General features: G+C 43.3%; 1 protein-coding gene across 1 annotated transcript in view; it reads right to left on the bottom strand.

Moving 5' to 3' along the window:
• RNLS (renalase, FAD dependent amine oxidase) overlaps positions 1-24,888 on the bottom strand; it is a 242,067-nt gene that overhangs the window by 210,360 nt on the left and 6,819 nt on the right. The window contains 2 exon segments of the mRNA XM_045081458.1: positions 24,377-24,454; positions 24,457-24,534. Coding sequence (XP_044937393.1) covers positions 24,377-24,454; positions 24,457-24,534 — 156 coding nt within the window.

Genomic DNA, 24,888 nt, shown 5'->3' on the forward strand with positions numbered 1-24,888 from the left:
CACAATTCGGCATTATGTGGCTCTTATTATGAACAAGCTGACAGTTCCCAGAAGTTCATTCTGTCAAAAGGTATTGTTTTCTTGACAATTTCTTCCATGATGTTTTGCTCTACATCCATCTCGAAATAAAAATAGTGTGAGAATTGCCGTTTCAGGGAAAATATCCAAATTATGCACTCGGATTAACTGGAAATTTTAAATAAAAACATTTTACCAGTAGCACTAATGAATAATAAAAGTTAAGTAAGAGTATTCTAAGAATTTGAATTCCATAAATAATCACTAAATTAAAAATTACATGTATGTTCATGGGAAATGAAGTGTTCTAAATTTGGGGGTTTATTGAGGGAAAAAATACATGTCTGGCATGTCGAGGGCTACTGAAAAGTAATTATAAAGAATGTGGAATATATTCAATATTTACATATTGTAATAATAGGAGAATTCTGCAATTACTTTCACATCAAGAATGAAAACAAACATCCAAACCTACGTAATTCTCTAACCATCCTAAGTATATCTGACTGCCGATGCCCTACTCATAGTAATGGATAAAACTCTATATTCACTTTCTGTATTCACCTTATTGTAAAGTCATCGGTAAATGCAAAAGAGTATTCTGGAACTATCACCTATTCAGAACATTGTAAATTATTGTAAAAAGAAAAAAAAAATGCTTTGCTGATCTTTTCACCTACTGGAACCAAAAATGAAAATTCGAAAATTCTAAAATAAATAATGGTGACTTTAAAAACTCTGAACAGTTCAAATAAAGACAGAGTTCACTGATTTATGTTGAGCACAGTTAGTAGAAGAATGAGGCTGTGCCCTTTGTGCTTATTGCAGAGACACGGGTTTGTTTGTTTTCTGACTTTCACATAAGAAACAATGAACACGTCAATGAACACTCCCACTGAAAAAAACTTCTCATAATGATAGTGGTTAAAAATAGTTGATTATTGCCTTCATCCTGGAGATGAATAGAAATGTTATCATCTAATCCACAATTCAGAAAACCGATTTCATATGTCGATAATCAAACAAAAAGTTAACAAGGCAAGAAATGTTAAAAATCTTTCTTAACTAGCCATAAACTAATCATCATGCAGGCTAAGTAAAGTTTCTGCATAACAGGTGTTAGAAAATCCAACAATGTTACTTCAAAGATAACAAGAACTTTCAAAACCTGAACTGATTTCTTAACAAGACACCAAGACAATGGTTAGCTGGCAGGTTGTAGTATGTAAAAGACAAGGAAGGAATTGTTGGGGACCGTCATGTCCCAACAACAGATGTCCAGTACACACTAACTGGACCAAATCCGTGGTGTGGGTCTGTGCATACTGGTGCACAGAGGACAAAAGGCCGGGGACAAATGAGTGTCAGCTTTTTTCATTTCACTGTTCAGAAGCAATGGTCCTAAACGGGGTATCAACCCCTTGACACAACCTTCAGAGGTATTATGTCCTTAGTTCAAGACTTCCTTTTTTTTTTTTTTTAAGATTTTTCTTTATTTATTTGACAGAGATCAAAGTAGGCAGAGAGAGAGAGGAGGAAGCAGGCTCCCCGCTGTGCAGAAAGCCCGATGCAGGGCTCCATTCCAGGACCCTGAGGTCATGACCTGAGCTGAAGGCAGAGGCTTAACCTACTGAGCCACCCCACCCAGTCACCCCAAGACTTCCTTCTATTTACTTTTAAATTGTTTTCTCTTTTCACATTGATTTGTGATGGCACTAACCTAAAGAGAACACTCCAAGTCCAAGTTCACTGAGCTCCAGGTGAAAGAAGATGGGAAAGTGCCTCCAACTGCCCGTCCTGGCATCTGCTTCTGGTAGTTCTGGTGTGCTTCCTCGAACTTTATGAATTTGGAAGCCACATTTCTTGTCAAATAATTAGTGGGGTCTTACAAAACTTACAGACAGACACATCGTTACAACATGCTAAGTGAAACTAATTGCAGATAAAATAGATTTTTATCGTGGGTGAAGTAAATACATTTCCAAAAACATCAGCATTTTGAAACTTCAAAGCAATTTTGGCTTTCCCAATAACGGGCAGGATTCAGGTAATCCTCTATGAAGGGGCAACCCTTTCCACTGTAAAACAAAACAAAACAAAAAATTTAAAAATAATCTCATTAAAAGGTCTAAATAAGTTCATAGGTCATTTCCAAGTAAATTGCTCTCAAGTTCCTTGAAACTAGTTAGACGATCAGTACTCGACTTCACAAAACTGTAAGGATGTAAAGATTCTTTCAAACTGTCAGAGAAAGCAGTCAATTGGGATCATTTGTAAGAGAGAAGAGAGGCAAATTCCTCACAGTTCCTACATATTCAGTCAGTAATGCCATAATGTTCAATTCGATGATCATTCTCAGGTAAGAATGAGCTAGTTTCATGAAAAAACGTTACTACTAATAAAAACAATTCCTGGGAATTGTAGTTTCTCATGCCGCTGTAACAAATTATGACACACAGAGTGGCTTCGAATGCCACACATACACTGCCTCACAGAAGTCCAAAATAGGTTTTCCAGAGCTAACAACATGGTGCCCACGAGGCTGTGTTCACACCTCTGGAGGCTCGCTGGGAGAATCTACTTCATGCTGAAGGCCGCCCACGGTCCTGGGTCTGTAGCCCCTTTCGCCTTCAAAGCCACCAAGAACATCTTTCTGAGCTTTGTTCTCACAGCACGGCTCATCTGCCTCTGATTCTCCCCGCCCACTCTCACTTACAAGGACCTCTGAGATTACACCAGGACCCTGGATAATGGAGATCGTCTCCCCGTTTTCAGACCCTTAGCTGCATCTCCAAAGTCCCTTTCACCATGTAACACAACCATACTCCCCAGTTCCAGGGATCAGGACAGGGACATCTTTGCAGGGCCGTTCTTCTGCCTTCCACACTGAACATGAAAACACGGGAAGTGAACAATTGTGCATCCTGCCCTTCCACTGTGGTTCTTCTACCTGCAAACCCATGGCTCATGTGTTGGGTATGAGAAGCACATAAATAGTGAGAAGTGTGATGGAATGGGGAAGGCCCAGCCCCTGGACTCATCCTAACTGGGTCATTCATTAACTGTGTCACCATTGGACAATTTTCTCATCTTTGAAGTGGGAATAATAAACACACTTAGATCTGGGGCACCTGGGTGGCTCAGCCAGTTAAGTGTCTGCCTTCAGCTCAGGTCATGATCTTAGGGTCCTGGGATGGAGTCCCACATTGGGCTCCCTGCTCAGTGGGGAGTCTGCTTCTCCCTCTGCCTCTGCTGGTGCTCTTCCTGCTTGTGCTCTCTCTCTCAAATAAATAAATAAAATCTGAAAAAAATATATATGTATATATATACTTAAATCTTTTTCTCAGGGTTGCAGATCAGAGAACAGTTATGATGGTTTAGAATTATGCTCGTGTTGAAACTATGAAATCTTCTGAGAGTTGCCTATGTAGGACACCAGTTTTGCCAGCAGTGATTTGAGATTTTAGTCCAATTTTCAAGTGATCATCATCCTCTGTGGCAGTGGCCTGAGAGCTAGGCATTGCAATACTGAATATGATCGTGAAAATTTAACAGAAAAGCTGAATCCGACGATGAGGTCCCCTTTCTTAAATACCTTTATCTCAATGTGTCCCCAGATCTCTTCAAACAGATCCCTTCAGTTCACTACCTCGTTCTGATGAACACAGAAGAGGGGCTGGTGAGGGAGGGATGCTCCTGAGTCTGGATAAAGGAACATGGGTGTAGACATCTGTTTCACGGAGCACCTGGCTTGGCCATACCAGGACTCCTTTCCACTAAGCTGCATTTAAGGGCATAGACCATATTTCACCCTATGACACATAATATGGGCCACTCAAGATAGAAACATTTGATGGGCACTAAGTATCACCTCAGTTTTCTTCCCCCCAAATAATTTATGCAGTGCATTTCATTAGGAGTTTTAAAAACTCTCTCTGAGCAAGCTACTAGGGACCACGTAGTGGAAACGGGAACCACGTAGTGGAAACGGGAACCACAGCATCCTGAGAAATGTCTCCAAAGCCAAAGTGTATTTATCAGCTATGTTCCCTGATCCCAGCATCCTCACAGCATCTCCGGGGTTTCTTGGCACAGCTGCATTTCAGTGGTCGAGACAGCTGAGAAAATTGTTCTCATTACCTTCCAGTCATGTTTTGTTTGTTCTTATTAGTTTCCAGACCAGTTTCCCCTGCTGGGTCGTCTGCTTGATTGAGTCACCGGCCAAGACGCCGGGTGCCCATCTCCACATTCCGAAGGGCCATGACCCACGACCTCATCGGGCAGCGCTAAGAGCCAGCGGAATGATAGCTGGGACAGACACATTCCAGAGCAAAATACTGAGAAGGCAGTGTCACCATAACGACCCCCACATCGACTAATTTCAGACAGACACAGAGAACATTTAAACAATTCATTTAGGGGTGCCTCATGAGGTAATTATACCACATATTTACATGATTACAAATATGTCCCTACCTATTGCTGAAGAAACGTGTATTTTTAAAAAAATCCACACATTCAAATACCAACAAATGATAAGGGAGTTCATTTAACACACATGCTCCGTGGAGCCTTCCAGGAAGCCCTGTGCATGGGAAGGAAGGCTCGCCCCCCGCTGGGTCACATGACAACAGCTTCAACAACAAGACCCAGAGATGCTCCTTCAGAACCATTCATAAGAGGAGTGAAACTGTTGCACCTGAACAACCTCAACAGCCCGGCGAGGTCTCATTTCACACTTAGGGGAGTGATGCCAGGAGTGCTGACAGCAGACGCTCACAGACTGTGTCCAGTGTGACAAATCCTGGGGAGAGCTGCATACACACGGGGCCATGGAGAATGTGGGTCTCCTTGTACATCTGCTGGCCTCCACTACCCCAGCTTCTAACAGTTGGTCTCATGTATGTCAAAATAAAGAACAGTGCCGGTGCCTGTAAACACAGGGATAAGGCCTTGTTATATCTAAAAAAAAACTTTTTGCTTCTGATTTTACATTTGTTTCATGAGACAAGCTATGAAAGGGGAAAATAAAAATATATATATTTTTGTTTTGAACAGCTAAAAAGGAGGAAGCGAAAAGAGCAAGGGAAAAGCAGCAAAGGAGAAATACCACTCGGGGTCAAGCTGGAAAGCTAGTGTTGGTATCAGACTGACAGGCTGATATATAAAATCAGTGAATGATTGCTGCATCAAGAACCTTAGACATCAGGCGCCTGGGTGGCTCAGTGGGTTAAGCCGCTGCCTTCGGCTCGGGTCGTGATCTCAGGGTCCTGGGATCGAGTCCTGCATCGGGCTCTCTGCTCAGCAGGGAGCCTGCTTCCTCCTCTCTCTCTGCCTGCCTCTCTGCCTACTTGGGTTCTGTCAAATAAATTAAAAAAAAAAAAAAAAGAACCTTAGACATCGTGTACCCCAACCCTCTTATGTCACAGTTAAGGAGACGAGATCCAGAAAAGGAAGTGCTTTGATCTTTTTTTTCCCCTGCATTCAGAAATTGAAATACAGTTTTTAAACTTCTCCATGCATAAAACATTATTAGATTTAAAACAACTAATATTGAAACTTACTACTGTAGGACTCAGTATTCAACCCATGAGTAACTTCAGAATATATACAAATAATTATGTCTTTAATTCCATTTCTCTTTCAATACAATATCCACACTCACACCCACACCTAACCACCTATCCACTCATCCACCCACATAATCCCCAAACTTCCTTTTCTTTTGTTTGTTGCTATCTTTTATTGTTGCTTTAGACATACCTTTTGGCAAATGGAGAAAAAGATCTACCCAAATTCCTGCTATATTCCATTCAGTGCTTCTATCATACAAGTAGAACTGCTCTGTAGAAATAAAAGATTACTTGTTTATATTTGGAAAACTTCAAAAAATCATTCAGCTAGCCATCAAAAACAGATTCATTTGCTTTTCCTTCATGAGAGTTCAGTGAGGGAACAGGCTAACCATTTCTTCTGGTTGCTGACTTTTCTTCCTTTGGCATACCATACGTAGCTGGCATGTGCTAAAAAGAGTACAGATTGAAAAAAGTCTTACTTTCTTGTCATCATCCCACAATGTGTAATCAAGTACACTGGGGCTCTCATCATTCAATTCATAATCCACTCATTCCAGAAATATTACAGTGGTAGGTGGCAGAGCTAGAGTAAGACTCAAGGAACTTAAGCGTAGTGGATGTAAGGAAGAATTTAATGTGGTTTTTTTTTTTTGTTTTTTTTTTTTTTTTTTTGAGAGAGAGAGAGAGAGTACAGGCTCCATGCCCAGTGCACATCTCAGTGTGGGGCTTGGTCCCACGCCTGAGATCATGATGTGATCAAAATCAAGAGTTGGACACTTAATCAACAGAGCCACCAGGGTGCCCCATTTTTTGTTGTTGTTGTTTTTAATGTGACTCTTGGTCTGAAAATGAGCAGCCTTGTTCTTTCCTCTGCCCAAATCCAATGTATTCAAGGAAGGTGCAAGCTTGCTAACCAAGGTGTTTGTAAACAAGGATGAAATATTTCTCTCTCACTCACCCATCTTAACATTTTATAAACACACTTTCCGACATCTTTGTCTTATGAAGTCACTTTCAAGGAACTCCCTTTATAAGCAGAGGTTGCACACACACAACTGCCTTTTTGCAGAATCATTTCTGATTAGATTGCACACTAAATTTTAGATGTGGAAGGATCTTTGGAGACCTAGAAGTCAATGGTCTCATTTTACACTAGAGGAACATGAAGTCCAGATAGACTGGCGTTTGCCCAAGGTAACCATTTAGAAGTTGATACAGAGAATCTACCTAGAATTCTAATCATTCTAATTTAATAGTTTGTTCGGTTTCTCTGCAGAAAATACACACCCACTAGCTCCTCTTTCTCAAGCCAGAGACCCTTGCTACACTGAACTCAAAGGGCATTGACTGAGAAATTGTGCCACTTGGGTCAGCTGTCCATCTCCTTAATTGTTTCCCATCTTTCTATGGCTGATGTCCTCAGGCTACCAGGGACCAAGACACACAAGGTAAAGACAGAGAAATACTCCACCAAAGCAAACACAGGTTTCCTGGGTGGCTCAGTCAGTTAAGTGTCTGCCTTCAGCTAAGGTCATGATCCCAGGACCCTGGGATTGAGTCCTTTATTCGGGCTCCACGCTCAGCAGGGAATCTGCTTCTACTTTTTCTTCTGCAATCTCTCCCACTCCCTCTTAAATAAATGAATAACTCTAAAAAAAAAAATCAAAGTGATGAACTTTCATCAAAAATTTTAAAATATTTCCAAAAGTCTAAAGAAAAAAAGCATTCCCTCCACCCCCTTTAAAAATAATTTGACTTTCAGTGGATACAGAAAAATCCACTGATACAGGTGGCGAGAACCGAGAACTATTTGGGGAACTCTGGTCTGTCCGTGGACTAAGAGTCACACCTATTTATAAAAATGCAGATCTCCACATCTTAGCTTGTTAATGACATCATCAGGCATCCGGATTTTGAGCGTTTGAGCCTGTGCCCGAATGAGATTCTACTGCCTTGTGATCATAACACACTCATTTTTCAAAACAACAACAACAACAATTAGGGCATTTAGAATGAGAAGGGAGCTTGGACGCAATGTGTGGCCCTAAAGAGGTGACAGGCTTTCAGGTCAGTACTTCAGTTCTTCCAGTAGGTGGTGCCATAGCCGTAGACAGTGACTCTTCCCTCCTGAGTCTTCCCTCAACTGTGAGGGTAATAACAACGCTAGGCGGTTTCAAGGATTAAAGCCGTGTAAAATATCCAGCCCATAAGGTGGACCTCCTTCAAGGCACTTGGCTTCTAAGTTCCCAAGAGCCATGTGCTTGAAGAATGGATCAGCAGCGAGGGAATGAAAGTGGACAAAACCTCCATGGCAGTCAGTGCCAGCTGTGTACCCAACACAAGGGAAGAGGCCACAGCAGAGTGGCTTCCCCTGACACCTGACCCTGCGCCAGCGCCGGACACGGTGCTGTCATCCGTGATCTCATTTACTCTTCCCAAATGAATGCCCCAACATGGTAGGAACTGTCAACTGTACAGAAGAGAAATCGGGGAGTCATGCGCCCGAGGTCACCCAGCTGACAAGCAGCAGAGCCAAGACAAGGAAGGGCAGAAGAAACGACCCAACATTGCCCTCCACCCAACTGCACACAAGGTGACACATTTCAGAAGAACTGGGAGAAAAGTCCAACAGAGACCCATCTTCCCACTCCGGCCGAAATTCCCGGGGTTAGGGCTCTGCAGCCTATATGAACTCGGGGTCCGGGACAGTTTCTGGAACATGCAGAGTGCTCAGTCGATGTACGAGGATTATAACCAACTGGAATGCAATGGGCAATGTGGGCAACAAGGAATCACGTCTCTCAAAGCGAAGTCTTTGTGATGAGGAGTAAATATAAAAGATGGAGGAGAGTGAACACGTCCACGAAAGACAGCAGTTAGGGACTAACGATATCTTCATGTATCTACTGCCCCATAATGACGACTATGCTCACAGAGCTTTCCCACCAGCGTATTATCATGTAAGGATTCCAATCACCAAGAGTGGCGATTACCCTAAAACGTAAGGGACAATGGAGAGGAACCACACACGTACGCGTGCACACACACGAACACACACACACACACATCTGTATTTGGGGGATGGCTTAAATACACTCTTATATATGCTGTATGGAAAAGATTCTCCATGAAAGTGAATCAAAAGTTTAGTTTTATCTTATTTTCCTATGTAATCTCTATGCCCAACATGGGGCTCGAACCGACGACCCCGAGTTCGGAGTCACTCACTCCACAGAATGAGCCAGCCAGGCACCCCAGCTTAGTTTCCTTTCACTCAAATGCTACCTATAACTTACAAGTCACGGTAAAATAAATTCACAGTCCTGTCATGTACGGGTGGCCACATGTATACAAGTGAAGCCTCAGTAACCCGAGAGCTTGCTCTTTTGGGGGGTGGAGTAAAAATACTATGAAAACAGAACCGGGATCTCACAGAATTTTCAAAGAAAATACCACTTTGGCCAAACCCAAATTCCCCACAGCAACAGCCGACGTCCCCACGTCCCCACGGCCACATCCAGTGACTGAACTGTTTTTATGCTTTTCTTAAGCAATGGAGCTCGTTCTGACAATTTATCTACTGAGAACTGTGCCAGAAAACTGCCTATTCATTTTCTATATTCTGTTTGGCAAACAAAGCATGACACACAGCAATATAAAAGAAAAATATAATCCCGGGATGCATTTGCAATTATGGTAGGGAAGTGTTCTGAATCCTCGGAGGCCTGGGGCGCCGGCTTTCCGAACAGCATTTAAACACTGCCCCCTGCTGTTCCTCGGTGTGTCCTGCAGCCCGGGAGCGCCACGCGTGGCCGGGGCGGAAAGACGGATTGCAGGCTGCGAGCTCTTCCAGGCACCAACCGGTCCTGAACAAGGGACGTGTATCAACTTTAAGAAATTAGTAATTCCTGAAGAATTAATCATCTGACTAAGATTCTGTGAAACACACCGTTGTATGCATGATAATGCAGTCTCCGTGAGCACACTGCTTCCTGTTGGAAGAGCAGAGCATCTACCGGCAAGATTTTATATAAATGGATGGACTTGACGAAGGTGTTTGAATTTCTTATTTTACAAATTTCACAGCGTCTTCTCTTCATCGGTGCACATCGGTGTGGTGCTGCGTAGGAACCATGCTCCTGACGCGTGTTAGCGCGAGCCTAATTTTAGATACCCTGAAGCAAAGGGTAGACCCTTCTAAAGGGAGCCCAACGTGAGATGCCTGTAGGGTACTTCCGGGTAGGCGTCATGTTAGATTCAGTTTTCTTATCAGTCCTTCTGGGCCTGATAAGAAAGGAGAGGCTGAGAGAAATCCGTGGGGAACGAACTAACGGATGAATGAAGAGGCACAGTTCAGAATTAGAGATATTCTAGGGAATGACTATCAGGTCCTCAAATGAACTACCACATACTTCTAGTTTCCTTTTCAACAAAAATAACATATATAGAGAAAGATTTAAAATGATCAGTCATTTTACCTCCTCTTCCCATATTCAACAGCAGCATGAACCACAAAAAAGCACTAAAAATCCCCGTTCATTTCAGTTATTTGGATCAGAAGAGCTGAACTAGCATGTGCGATTCTGTGTTCTTATCTGAAGTCCTTATTTTTAACAAAAGCAAGCATAAAATATCGCAATTGAAAACATCTACGTGTTATGTGACACCTGGGTGGCTCAGTGGGTGAAGCCTCCAACTCTGATTTCAGCTCAGGTCATGATCTCAGGACTGTGAGATCGAGCCCCACGTAGGGCTCCACACTATGCATGAGCCTGCTCAAGATTCTCTCTCCCCGGACACCTGGCTGGCTCAGTTGGTTAAGCAGCTGCCTCAGGTCATGATCCCAGCGTCCTGGGATCGAGTCCCACATTGGGCTCCTTGCTCGGCAGGGAGCCTGCTTCTCCCTCTGCCTCTGCCTGCCATTCTGTCTACCTGTGCTCACTCTCTCTCCCTCTCTCTCTCTCTGAAAAATAAATAAAATCTTAAAAAAAAAAAAAAAAAAGAAAATTCTCTCTCCCTCTGCCCTTTCCTGTACTCCCCTGCCCCCACTCACACTCACTCTCTCCCTAAATAAAAAAAATAAAGAAATAAAATCTTTAAAAAATACACATAAGTGCTAAACTAAAAAAAAAAAAAAAACTTACATAGCATGCAGCATAAAGTTAATATTATATTAACTCACTTCATTTATGTATTCATTGTCTCAAATATTTAAAATCTCAAATGCAGTTAGGGGAGAACATGAAAAACATATTGACTAGTCTCATCTTCAACTGATAACCACGGACTTCGAGTGGCTCTTAGCACTACTTAGCTAGCCTACTACAATGTTCTACTTGGTTCACTCCCCAAAGACACTATTACTCCTCTGCTCTCCCTTTAAACCTTTGAATGTCCTGCCCCTCCCCCATCTCAGCTGATGACCTGGCTTCTTGTTTCACTGAGAAAACACAACAACCAGAGGAGGACATCCACAGGCTCACCTCCAGGGACCATATCCCAGCAGCCCCTGTATTCTGCAGCTTCGCATCTACACCTGCTCTATCAGGAGATCCGTCGAGCTGTTAGCGAAGGCCCCTATGCGCTAGCTCCTACTCAAGACTCTGGGTTACAGAACTGTCCAACTTCGTTCTCGTTCTTCATCAGGTTTCCCCCATTCTACTAGATTCTTCCCATCTGCACACAAATATATATATATATATATATATATATATATATATATTACAATATATTACAATATATCCCATCTTAAAAATACAAAATAAAGATATGACCCAACCTCCTTCTCTAGCCTCCAGCCCAATTCCTCCCCCCCCCCCCACCTCACCCTCCCACATTAGGAAAACTCCTCTAAAGAATTTTCTAAATCATTCCATTCCCAATAGGGGTGATACTGCCCTCAATGGACAAAAACTGACTCTTGCAGGGTGAGAAATTCTTACTCTTTCTATGCATAAAGTAAGTACATATACATACAATATATAACAAACATAAAGCCTATCAGCAATATCTCAATTTCATCAGGGAGAGAGAACAATTAGGAAAAAAATGTCTAAAAAAGCTCCTTAGGGAGGTAATTATTAAAATAAGATTGACAAACACAGTCTAAACCTACAATCTCAGTATCTTCTCTTCCTGTTTTTTCTCAAGCCTTCTTCAATCTGTTTTTCATTCCTAGTACCCAGAGAGGAGCGTCACCCCTGCCCTGTCATATTCCTAAATCCAATGGCCAATTCTTAAATGAAACTGGAGGCAGCATTTCTCATAGATGACTACTTTTTCTTTCTTCGAACATTTTCTTGGCACCGTCGATCAGTGTGTGATTTTTCTAACTCTCTGGAACCTTGAGATCCGTTTCACAGAGACCTAATGCAAAAACTAGAGATTCTTGTACAAGTGGATTGATTACACCACTCTGGGACACACCCCCAACATGCTATAGCCCAAGCCGCCTGCATTTCTGGCCTGTATTTTTATAGTATCAGTCCGTCCGGTCAGGCCAGTCTTCTTACAGTCTTACTTCCACACAACAAGGAATGCCTCCTTAATCTAAGTCAGATCACGAAATGCCTTCCAGCTCTTGTGGAGGAAAAGCCAATGTCTTAATCGGAGGACAAAGCCCTCCACAGCTAGGCCTTGCTTCCTGTCTGCCCTCGTCTTCCGCCACCGACCCTCCATGTGACTATTCACCAGCCACACGGGCCTCCTTGAGAGACTGCTTATTCTTCATCCTTTACCATATGCAGCCGTTTCTGCTTGGATATCCCTCCAGATACCGCTGTGGCTCCCACTGTCACCACCTTCAGTTCTCGGCTGCTTGAAACTCCCATTGTCACAAAGCTTTTCACCCTGCGTACAGTAGTATTCCTTATTGTATTTTGTTCTCCCTATCCTGCTTCATTATCTTTCCCCAGCACTTACTATTACCTCTCCTAGATATTTCTTTATTTCTCCTCCTCCCCCTGGAATAGAATATATAAGATATTCTGTCTCCTTCCACTGGAGCAAGAGCTCCTGGCAGCTTTTATTGTTTGGTTCACCACTGTATTTGAAGCACCCAGTTTCTAGCACACAGTGAGAGTTCAAGCAAATATCTGTATAATGTTATCATTATACAGATGATTTCAACATCTAAATAAAAGACTACAACTCTCATTTTTTAACAAGTAAAACTGGATTTTAATTTTCCTTCTTGAAATAAAATATCATCTCACTGGCCTGTGGCAGATAGAAGTATAAGAGGCAAAAAAAAAAAAATCTAACAACTCAGAGGAATGAAAAGCAAACTCCGCTTTGGTTAGAGTGGTTTTCCTTGACTATTACGTCATAGAGGAAGTGTTAGCAGAAACCAACAATCAGACAGTTTCCTCAAACCAAGAGACTTCTACACTGGTAAACATGAAATGCTCGTTTAGAGGATCTCTTTCACTGTTTTCTAGCAACAAACATTCATGTCAAAATGAGAAAATGTCAGACTCTGGAACTCACGCTTCGGAAGAATGAGAGAGGATCCAAACATCCAGTCAGCGCAGAGCCCTGTTTTATAAATCTGGTCCAACAAATAAGAAACTTCTTAAATGGGATCCAGTTTGTGAAAAAGAAAACAGGTTCGGGAGAGTGTGGATCCATGCAGAAGGTTGGTACTATGCCATCTTTCTCTTCCTCTCTTTCAATGTTAATGTTTACAGCTCCTTACTTCCAAATTAGGAGTTGATGGCCATAATGCTTTCTTTTTTGTGTGTAGCACATTTTGTCTGAATCTTCAGAGATTTCTGCTGCTAAAAAGCTAAAAATCTCAGTTCTCAAGTTTCTTGTCTCCTCCAAAGGCCTGTGTCAGCCCAGAAGGGAAAGAGTCTCATTCAAGTCACTTGGTGGCCAAGTCGGTGATAACGACGCGATTAATAAGTTATAGCTCTCAGCTCCTTCATCTCACCGCATATCTAGCTGTGGCTTTTCTTTTTAAAGCCTTTCTTTTTCGAAGAACTCCCGAATGGAAAGGAGAGTTCCCAGTCCTAAAGGAAGTGCCCAGTCAGGAAGGCAGATTTAGGAAGGGATCTTTTCTTAAGCTCAACTAGCAACCTGGTGAGCACCTTTCAGATATCACACAGCTCTCAACAGCACGTGTCCAGGAACAAAGGGCCCAAATATTAACATCACTGATGCATTTATATCAAGCATGGGGAGATGACACACAATGGTGCTGGGGACAGCGGTCAAAAGGTACACGGCCTCCATCACCAGAGCCTGGAGAAGACTGGATTCCAGATGGCCACCCAACAGCTCTGTGACCTCCGGGACCTCAGACAGGTTAATGTAACCTCTTAGAGTCTCACTTAACTCTGCTGTAAAATGGGAGTAAAACACTCAGGAAGCAATTGTGAAGAATGAGGGAAGAACAGTGAGGGTGAAGTGGTTGATACAGTAAGTACAAACTGCTTGCGATATCAGTTCTCTTCACCTTCCAGATCCTTCCAGATGCCCTCTTACTCTTCTCTCCAACTCCAGCAGTCAGTCCCCAGAGCGGCAGGTATGGAAGGAGAGATGCTTGCTCTGTCCCACCAGGACCTGAGTAGGCAATCAGCACAAAGAGTGGTACCAAATTGCTCTAGACCCCACAATGGGTACAGGACTCTGACATTTCCACTGAATGCTGGGCTTCTGCAGGAAGGCAAAAATCAGCTTGGGCTGCCTCTTGGCTACTAAAAGAAGGAGACATCAACCGGAACCAATGCTCACTCTCCAATACTATGCAAATAATAATAAAGAAAGACAAGTAGATGAGGGAGATATAAAAGGTGAAGATCAAGACATGACAAATAAAGGGAAGGCAGCCCAACAGAGCAGTTAATATCCAAGACATTTTGAAACTGAATTATCTCCCCTGCTATGGAGACGGTCTGCCGGAAAAAGCAATGAAGCATGTTACCTGATGAAGAGAGGACCTTTGTTTCCTGCGCTTTTAAGCAAAATCTCTTCACCAAAATGTCAAAGGAAAATGAGGAATTTAAACTTCTTTTAGCAGAAAAGAATTGGTTCTCATTTTTCCATCAAAGATAATGGGAGATTCTAGCAGTCGTGGGAAGGAGATTGAATATGTTTGTAGTGACCAATATTCATCCTTTTATTCTATAGTACACGATAGGTTCTGAGATTACGTATTTTTCCAGTTCGGTTTACTGAAGTGCTAAGTGTCTATTTAAGGACAGACAGTCTGTTCAGATGAAAAGCCTTTTGGACAATATTCCCCAAAGTCCCGCAAGGATTTCCTTCCTCTCAGTCCAGTTGGGTAAATTTATTTACCAACTCAATGTGCCCAGTCAGGTTTTAAAGGTAGAATCTGTATTTCTGATGAACTAGGGCTTCTGTTCAATGGATGTCCACATCCGAGGCTCACCAATTCTGCCCCAAAACCACATTTCCAGCTTTATCTCCCTAACTTTCCCATCCCAAAGCCTTCTCTCCCACCAAGCCAGTCCATTTTCAGTCCCCAAAATATAAGATAAGCACCTCTACTTCCAGCTTTTTGCTAAGACCTTTTTTCTTCTCCAAAGCATTCCCTTCCTGTCCCCTGCCTGTTCTGCAAGACTTACTATAGATCGTGCCAGTCATTCATTCAGTAAACAGAGCCTGAGGGCCAGCCACAGGCGACGGGATCCTGGGAAAGTAGGACAAGGTGAGTTGGAACCAGTTTTTGTCTTCGTGACCTTTCCATTCTTCCAGGGAAGACCCCTGTCACACAGTGGATTGAGCCATTAATTAAGTGCAGCTGTAGGGGGTGCTAAGCATATGAGGCACAGAAAACTGGGATGGTTTTGGTAAGGTAAGAGAAATGGCCTGGAGGTCAGGAAGACACTCCTGAGGAAGCAGTTTTGCTGCAAGTTGGGAGGATGAACAGGAGGCTAACATAGGGCAGAGGAGGCCAACAAGTCAACTTTTCCAACAGGTGCATGGTTATGATGAAATTGGGATCTAGTCATTAAAGTGTGGGAAGGAAACTCCTGCCTTCCAAGTGTGAAAACTGCAACAGCAGTTCTCCCCTGCTCTCTGTGAAGCTGGGACAAAAAGCACTCATGATCCTACATTTGAAGTTCCAGGGATCACCAAGAAAAGGACTGAGCCAAACGCTCTCAGCAAATTCTGAGAACTCGCCAGTAAGACTTGGCCTTGCTCCTCTGAGCCCCACTGTCCGGTTAATATAAAGAGAAAATTCCAACAGGATGTGAAATGCCAAAGCTCAGCTTTATGGAAATGCCAGTATTCCCAGAGAGAAGCTCGACCTCCAAATCCTGGAAGCCCCCCAGAGAATAATCCAGAAACACTCCTGGAGAGGGAGTTCCAAAAAGGAGAGGCCTTGTTTTCTAACCAGGTACACGCTGAAGGGCAGACCCCACAGGGACTGAGGTCAAGCTCGGCAGGTGGGGCTGCCTGGGGAAGATATCACTGCCTCTAGACACAGGGAAACAGCCCTGGAAACGTTCGGTATGAAGCAGAAAACCGCCCTCTGGGCCAAGAAAACACACCCCACCTTGTCTACACGTAGACCCATCCCCTAAGGGTCAGACTATAGGATGAACTCCAGGGAAGCCAAGGCTGACTCCCTCCCAGCACCAAGCAGCCAGTCACGGGACAGTCTGAAGAGAGGAGTGGGCGGATATTCAAAATCGGCCCCCAAAGCCACTCTGCCAGCATCCCTTGGTACCAGACAGGCCTGCTTGGCATTAGGGATGGAGCAAATGAGCTCAGAGTCAAGACTAAAATAACCACAACTGAGCCCTAAAAGCCAACATTAGACTCTTCCAAAGCCAAAGATGGCTAGAAAGTTGTTGCCAGTGACCAAGACTCCATTCAGGCCCTAACTCTGGGGAAAGACCTGGAGTTCACACCAGAGAGTCTGAAGGCCATTCCAGAGAACAGTCAAGCTTTCTCATGCTTACACCCCACACATTCGGCTCAGACTCCCTAAAAACAATTTATAACTACAAAGTGACTATAAGTCAAATAGCAATGGCATTGGCACAGGAATAAATAAACAGAACAAAACAGATATCCAAAAACAAATGTAAGTATATGTGGAACTTAACATATGGCAAATAAGGAATTTCAATTTAGTGGGGAAAAATAAATCTTACGATGTTGATAAAATCGGTATTCCTATGGGGGGGAGGGAACCCCACAAAGCCAGATCACTATCTCATACTCTATAAAACACATATTACAGATAAAGATTTAAATGTAAAGCATGAGAATTAAATGTATAAAATACTATTTAAGATATTTACAAGACAACTAAAAAAAAAAATATTTACAAGACTTCGGAGTGAGGGAAATGAGAAGCGAGTTGGGAAATCCAACAGCCATGCAAGATAAACATGCTTAACTGAATAAAAATCTTAAGAAATTACTATGGCAAATGACATTTTAAAAGAAGCAAGAGACAAATAAATGATAGTCTGGAAAATATTTGTGATATTATATGAAAAACAGTAATATCTTTTATATATGAAATGCTCCTAAGAGACAAAGAGCCCACTAGAAAAGTAAGCAAAAGAGAGGACCTGGATATTCACACGAAGGGAATCCAATGAGCAACACACATGAAAAGAGGCTCAATTTCATTTTCAGTCAAGGGAAATGCAAGTTAAAACAAGAAAAATGTACCTGTTTTCACTTATCACTGTGGCAGAAATTTTAAAAGATAAAAATATCCACTGCTAAGAGTATATGGAAAAGCAGATATTCTCAAACATTAAGAATGCACATCATTATAAAATTTTTAGAAAGTATATAACTTTTAGAAAGTGATATGGCAATATCTGTTAAAACATACAGATCTCTTGAGCCCAAAATTCCAATGTTGGCACTTTATTACTCCATATAGCAGTAAACAGGAATAAATAGAAAAAAACTAGAAAGCACATGAATGTCCGTCAATATACAACAAAGGATGAAAACTAAATTCTAGGACTTCCAAAGTATAGAAGATTATGCAGCCATTAAATAGAAATAGATAAGATGTATTTATCTGAAGAAATGTCAGATTTTTAAAAAGATTTTATTTGTTTATTCTGAGAGAGAGAGAGCATGAGAGTATGCACACAAGTAGGTCGGGAGCAGCAGAGGAAGAGGGAAAGAGACACTCTCAAGCAGTCTTCCTGCTGAGTGCAGAGCCCAACGTGGGGCTCAGTCTCAGGACCCTAAAATCACGGCCTGAGCTGAAATCAAGAGTCAGATGACCCTGAAGAAAAGTCAATTTAAAGAGCCAATTTCAAAACAATACATTTAGAAGGCACTCTATGCCAGAGCAAGGTGTGGAAGGGCACTCACCGCACCCCTAACATCAATTATCTCTGAGAAATGGGAAGAGAGGACAGTGCAGGGAATTAATTACTAGTTCAACCTCTGATTGTTTCTTTTGTTTTCAGATTACTCATCAGCTTTTTCATATAAAGTGATAAAAAATATTCTGGAAGAAGGGAAGGATCACTTAATTTTTTACCTTATTTTTATTTTTTTACGTTACCCAACAACATCGAATACAAAGGCATTCAAAATTTTTTTGTGGAATAAAGTGAAAAGGAATAGGAGGGAGATGAAATAGGTTTAAACATGTTTGTAAACGATAAAAGGATAAGCATTCATGGAATGACAAAGCACTGTCGATGCTATAAATAAATGGCATGAGAAAAGGAAAAAGAGAGACTTGATAAAGTTGGTGAAAAGAAGAAAAAGAGGGGAAAAAACTACAATAAAATAAATAACAGACATCAATGGAAAAGATAAAAGTAACAGGCTATTTACCCCCAGAAACGGAAAAGGGTTTAACTCCACTATCAAAAGAAACAGACCTCTCATGATGGATTTAAAAACAATTAGGTGGTTTTCTCTGAAAATGCCTAAGTAAACCTAAAACAAAAGTGACATTCTTACAATCTCCAAGACATCATAAGAGATTTCATAATAATCCTAATAAGAAATGTATAGGATCTTAAAATAAAAGCTACCAAATTATACCAAAGGGCATAAAAATTCCTAGAGAACGGTTTTGTTTTTGGTGTTGCTGTTTTTGGGTTTTTTTGTGTTCTTTTGGGTAGAAAGATGCACTATTGTAATAGTGTCCTTTCTCCGTAAATTAATGCTTACGTTCAATGTAATTCAAGTCAGTATGCTACCTGGAGTTTTTAATGAAACCTGATTCTAAAGCACAGAGAAATAAAACATAGATTAGCCAAGAAAACTTAGAACAAAAACCATCAAGAGGCCCTAACTCTACCCTATGTTAAAATTAACTGTTTCCATGAGGAAAGGAATTTAGTGGAGAAAACCTCTGTTTCATATTTGCAGTTAACAACACGGTTAGCATTCTGGGAGCAACACTTTATGAAACTGGAAACCTCCATGTCGATCAAACTGGTTTAACACATCAAGGTGAATCTAAAGAACAGAAATGTTAGCGATATTAATAAAGATATATCAAAACTAGATCCTGAGCAATTCCATAAGCCTGAAGTGCACCAGTCAGGGTATCTGAAGGCAGACTGTGTAGCCAGGGGCTGGACAGGAGAAGAGAGAGTGAGACAGCATGAGGAGTTCTGCCTGCTTGCTTGTTAGGGCCCTGATGTGGAGAAAAAAGGGATGCACACAGATAACTACTAAAAAAGCGGATATTCTCTGGGACATCTTTACAAATTTAGAAATGGACCCCCAAGATTGTAATTTTTTTTTACAATAACTCGACAATTTTTTAAATTTTTTATTTTGTATATTCAAATTCTTTTTTTTTTTAATTGTGTGATGTTAGTCACCACACAATATATCACTAGTTTTTGATGCAGTGCTCCAAGACCTTTAACAGTTCATCAAAAACCTCCCATCTGTGAGTCTACTGAAAATCTTAAACTCTTACATTTTAGGCAAACAAGTTATAATTTTTAAAATAGAAGCAAAGTAAGCATTGCCTTTAGACTCAGTCAAACAGATAATATTTTTTTTAAAGATTTTATTTATTTATCAGAGAGAGAGAGTGGGAGAGAGAGCGAGCACAGGCAGACAGAATGGCAGGCAGAGGCAGAGGGAGAAGCAGGCTCCCCGCCGAGCAAGGAGCCCGAAGTGGGACTCAATCCCAGGACCCTGGGATCATGACCTGAGCCGAAGGCAGCTGCTTAACCAACTGAGCCACCCAGGCGTCCCCAAACAGACAATATTTTGTCAGAGGGCAAACTTCTCTAGGACGAATTAGAGTGCATGTCCTTCATCTGAAATTATCGACTTTAAGGCTTCCAGTTGCTGCTGCTCCTTTGGTGGTTGTATTCTAGAATTTTAAGAGCAACTCCATGTTCTCCCTATTTCCTTCTGTTAGCCTCTAGTCAGGTACACGCGTGACCCTTCCGTTATTACAGTGTGCCTTCTTGAGAGCTCCTGCAGCTTCGTTCCAGCTTTTCTATCACACAGCAACCAGAAATTCAAGAATTTACCAAGATGAGTAATTCAGGGAAAACCAACTCTCTTGTCCCCACCATCCAGTCTAGGAAAGAGATGCTCAATGGTGTGTTTCTAAAAGTGGGGACGACCCCACCCTCCCCACCGCATGCAGTCAGAAGGAAGTAAAGTGTCTTTCTGTTGTAGGATTATGAGGTGGGTCAAGGGGGTGGATCCCTGAAAATGGAAAGGCAGGGGCTGGACGTGAAATGTCTAAAAGGGAGGAGTTTCGGGGGGTTCCTGTCAGGGTTGAGATCGGGCTCCCACTCACGTGCTCTGCCTGGGAGGCAACTTGCAGCAGAATTCACGAGGAGCATGTGTCTAGGCCTGCAGGGCTGCGGAAAGGCTTCTGGGTCAGTGCATGGCTGTCCCCTGAGGTGTCTGTGAGTCCTGCCAGGCTGAGCGATGTCCGAGGACTGAGCTGGGCCCAAGCTGACAGAGCAGAGGAGCACCAATAATGCTGGCAACCTTGTGCACTTGGGAGCCATGCCTCCCCACCCCCAGTTCCCTGGCACTATGGAAGCCTGGAATTCCCATGTGACCCCAAAGGGAAAGGAAGATATCCTCATGAGGACAAGGGAGGCTTTTCTACCAGGTAGGTGGAGAGAGTAATTTGTAAACTTAGAGCGACGAAGAAACAGACATTCCTTGCACCTCAGCGTTGTAGACTCTAAGGTGAAGGGACCACACAGTGTTCTGGATCCAAATATGCCACTGTTATGTACAAGAGCAAAGTAATGTTCCCCTCTGTGTTTCCAGTATCCTTACTGATACAGGGGTTTTTCTGGCTGCCTTAATGCCCAACACCAAGCATTCCACCCCTTAAACAGATGCCCAGCCCTTTTCCCTAGTGGTAAAGAAGTCACAAACATTAAAAAGTCACCAAGAGTATTAATAAAAGCAATGTGCTTACTATGTGTCCAATGCCCTGACAAGGTCTGTACTCAGAGTATCTCACGGAGTCTTCGCTATGATCCCATGTGTCAATCATGTGATTTGTCCTCATTCTGTACGCAAACTCAGAGAGGCTGAGTAGCTTGCCCCAGATCACCCATACTCTGAGTGGCATGGTTGGTTACAAGTTCTGGCTCCCTCTGTCAGTGCCCTGAACTGTCCTCTGTGGAGGAGCCAATGCCAGGAGCTACAGGAGTGTAAGGACGTGGTGCTGGAGAAGTCTCCAAGGTGCTTCCCCTGAAGAGCAGAGCTGTCAGAGAAGCCCAGGGAACTCTTTGGTGGGGGGGCTGGGTCCTGAAGGAGGGAGACAGAGCCCGTGTCTGAGTATGGCAGGCAAAGGGAGCTTTAGGAAGAAATGCACGAAGAACGTATGGTTCATTCCAGGAGCCCAGAGCAGACTGGGATTCGTGAAGGGAGGAGACTCACTCTACGGCTGTCCCTGCCTCCCCCTCAGCTTCCTCCTAGTGACCCTTCTGATGGGCTGCATGTGAACCTTTTGCTTTCATTCATTTGCCTCTTGAAGTAATGTTCGGCAGCTTGAGGCCTTTGGTCTAAAACTAGCAGTGTTTTGTGGGGTCAAGGCAGGGGAGGACTCGCATGTTTTCCCCCCGGGGCTATCTGACCATGTTTCTGCTCAGATGAACACAGTGCAGTCATGTGGTGGGAGCAGGAGTGAGTTACAGGGGGGAGTGGGGTGCTCCCTAACATGCCGATACCTGACCTGGTTCGTGTGTTCATTCCTTCCTGTCTCAAGAAAAACAAATTACCCTCCTGGTGTTAAGGATGTGAGAGAGCGTACCAAACCAATAAGGACACAAATCCATCAGGAGACTTTAATGCACATGTCCCTTCCATCTAGGCGTGTGGGAGGCAGCATGGCACAGGGAGAGGAACCTTCCAGGCTTTTCATGTCACAGTCACTCACCACCTCCCACCTGCTTTATTCTACACTGTACACCCCACAATCTCTCCACTGCCTCTGCTACGTTCCTAGCAGGAGGAGGTGAGAACTCCAGCAGGAAGTCTGGTATGTGGATTCAGACCCAATGCCCTATGACAGCTCAATGAAGAGTTGTATTAAATGTGTCAGAAACATGGGGGCGCCTGGGTGGATTAATCGGTTAACCGTCCGACTCCTGCTTTCGGTCCACGTCACGATCTCGGGGTCCTGGAACAGAGCCCCATGTTGGGCTCCCTGCTCAGCGGGGAGTCTGTTGCGGATTCTCTCTCTCCTTCTCCCTCTGCCCCCCTCTCTAAAATAAATAAATCTTTTTAAATAAATAAGTAAATAAATGTGTAGGAAACACAAAATCAAGACCATAATGATATTCGAGAGGTGCCTCCTTTTCCTCAGCCACACTTTCTCCTGCATGGTCCCCACTAAATCGTGTGATCTTGTAGAAGGCGGATCACATCTGAAACTCCCCATCTCTAAAGTCAGGGTGGCAGAAGCAATGAGCCCCGAGGTCCCTTCCGGTCCTGAAACCCTCAAGGTTCACCCTTTTATCCCAGCACCCAAACTGGGGAACCAAGCCAGAACCAGTAGACTCCAAGGTCATCTGACCACAAGGAGCTTATAATCAAGTGGAGGAATAAAACAGATGCTTATTCCTTCAGCGCCAAGAATGGAAATAATCATAATAATAATGTCTTAAGATCACGAAAGATAACCCTGTGATATTAATACATAGAGAGCAGCACAGTTATAGTACCAAAAGGCAAACCACAAATTCTAAGAGGTTGTCTCCGTGAGCCATAAGGATTCCCTGTTCTCCCACCTGAAATAATGTAATAAATGTAACAAGTAATTGACCAAAAAAAAAAAAATAGTAGCTCCATGTCTTCTGTAAAAAGCAAAGTAAGGAGAGAGCAGTGCATACGGGAAAACCCAGACCATGTGTAATCAACAGGGAAGTGTCTCACAGGAGTGATGGTATTTGCATTGATCCAAAAGGGCAGACATGATTTAAAAGGGGGACAGTGTGAGAAGGAAATGCAAAGAAAGTAAAGGCTCAGGGCTGCTCACAGTTGGTAGGAAGGCGAGGCCTGTCACTGACTAGCACTTCTGAGCACGTTACTCAGTTATTGTGGGTCTAAGGTGATTTCCCTGTGACACTGTGGGGTTTCGTGAATTACAGTCGCGGTTTTCCGTGTTTTCTGTTTTGCACTCTTCTTCCGAGTCCCCTCTGGTTTCAAAATTCTGAGGGGACCTGCACTACACAAAGCGTCCACGAGGTGGCAGCACGTGGCTTCGTAGATGGATGTCTTCGGCAGGGGAACTAGGACACAACCAGGTAACAATGACACAAGCACTATTTAAGGCTCTCAGGGGAAAACAGAGAGAAGACCTGAATAGTCCTCATACTGAGCTCCGCGTTGAGATTTAGAATTTAAAGGGAAACCAGATGTTTTTGATCCCTGCGTTTTAGGGGCACCTGGGTGGCTCAGTCTTTTGAGCACTGGACTCTTGATTTCAGCTCAGGTCAGGATCTTAGGGTCAGGAGAGGGAGCCCTGCTCTGGCTCCCCCTTTAGTGGGGAGTCAGCTTGAGATCCTCTCCCTCTGCCCTTCCCCTCGCACTCCCTCTCCCTCCCTCCATCTCAAATAACCAATCCCTTTGTTTTAGACCCACAGGTGGAAAGGATTATGGTGGGGTGTTCTGTTTTAGCCCTTTATAGCTAGGGTGGCTTCTTTACAATGAACTAAACACAGGCTTATTTGCATGGGGTCGAATTCTGATTTGAGCTGATAAAACCCAAAGAAACTTACCCTCCGTCAAGTGTACCAAGTGAATCATTCGTAAACATTTTCTTTTTTGATTCTTTTTCAAGATTTCATGTATTTATTTGAGAGAGAGAGAGCGCACGCGCAGGAGCAGGCAGAGCAGCAGGCAGAGGGAGAAGCAGACTTCCCACTGGGCAGGAAGCCCAATGAGGGGCTTGATCCCAGGACCCTGGGATCATGACCGGAGCCAAAGGCAGATGCTTAACCAGCTGAGCCACCCAGGTGCCCAATGCGATCAATTCTTGTATCATAAAAACCTTCTTATCTCCAGGATGGACACAAAGAGACTGGTCTTCCTTTAGGCCAAACAACTGCAGGTTCATCAAAAACATTTACCTCTTAAAAGCAAGGGTGGTAAGAAAAATGTTCAAGTTTTAACTGGTTAAAAAAAAATTCTGTGGGTTTAAGTTTAACCTTGACTAACATCACAGACAAGGCCATAGCATCGGTTTCTAAAACACACAAATCAATAGAATCAACAATGTGCCATTTGCTGAGAGAGTTACACTAAGCTCACGCCCTGTGAGAGGAACCCCACTCCGTGAGGTGGATGGCCAGGCCGGGACTCACAGTTTGCGATGTCGCCTTGGAGCTGCAGAATCCGTGGAACCAGCATCGTGAGGGCGATGATATCAAACTGCTCGGGGGACCTGTTTCCTTGGAGACTTCCCACTTGTCATTCCGCAGGTTGACCTGAGTCACACGGTGTCTGAAGCAGACATCAGCACCTGTCCAAAAGCAAGGTCATGTTCACATCCTCAGGGTTTCCAGTATGAATAGGCAGAGAGAGAGGAGTTACAGACTGGATCCATTCAGGGGAACTGAACAGTGAAGGTGCCCTTCTCGGGGCTCACTTCCCCATTAAGTCGGAATTCCTCTCTTTCCCTCTTAAACCTGAAAAAGGTGTCTGTGAACGAGATCCAAGCTCTCGTTAGTGGATCAATTTACCTTTATTAAGAATTGGAATGAGGGGGCACCTGGGTGGCTCAGTGGGTTAAAGCCTCTTCCTTTGGCTCAGGTCATGATCCCAGGGTCCTGGGATCGAGCACCACATCGGGCTCTCTGCTCGGCGGGGAGCCTTC

The sequence above is a fragment of the Mustela putorius genome, unplaced genomic scaffold (assembly GCF_011764305.1).
Source record: "Mustela putorius furo isolate JIRA1106 unplaced genomic scaffold, ASM1176430v1.1 tig00000577_pilon_pilon_pilon, whole genome shotgun sequence".
Classification (NCBI taxonomy): Eukaryota; Metazoa; Chordata; class Mammalia; order Carnivora; family Mustelidae; genus Mustela; species Mustela putorius.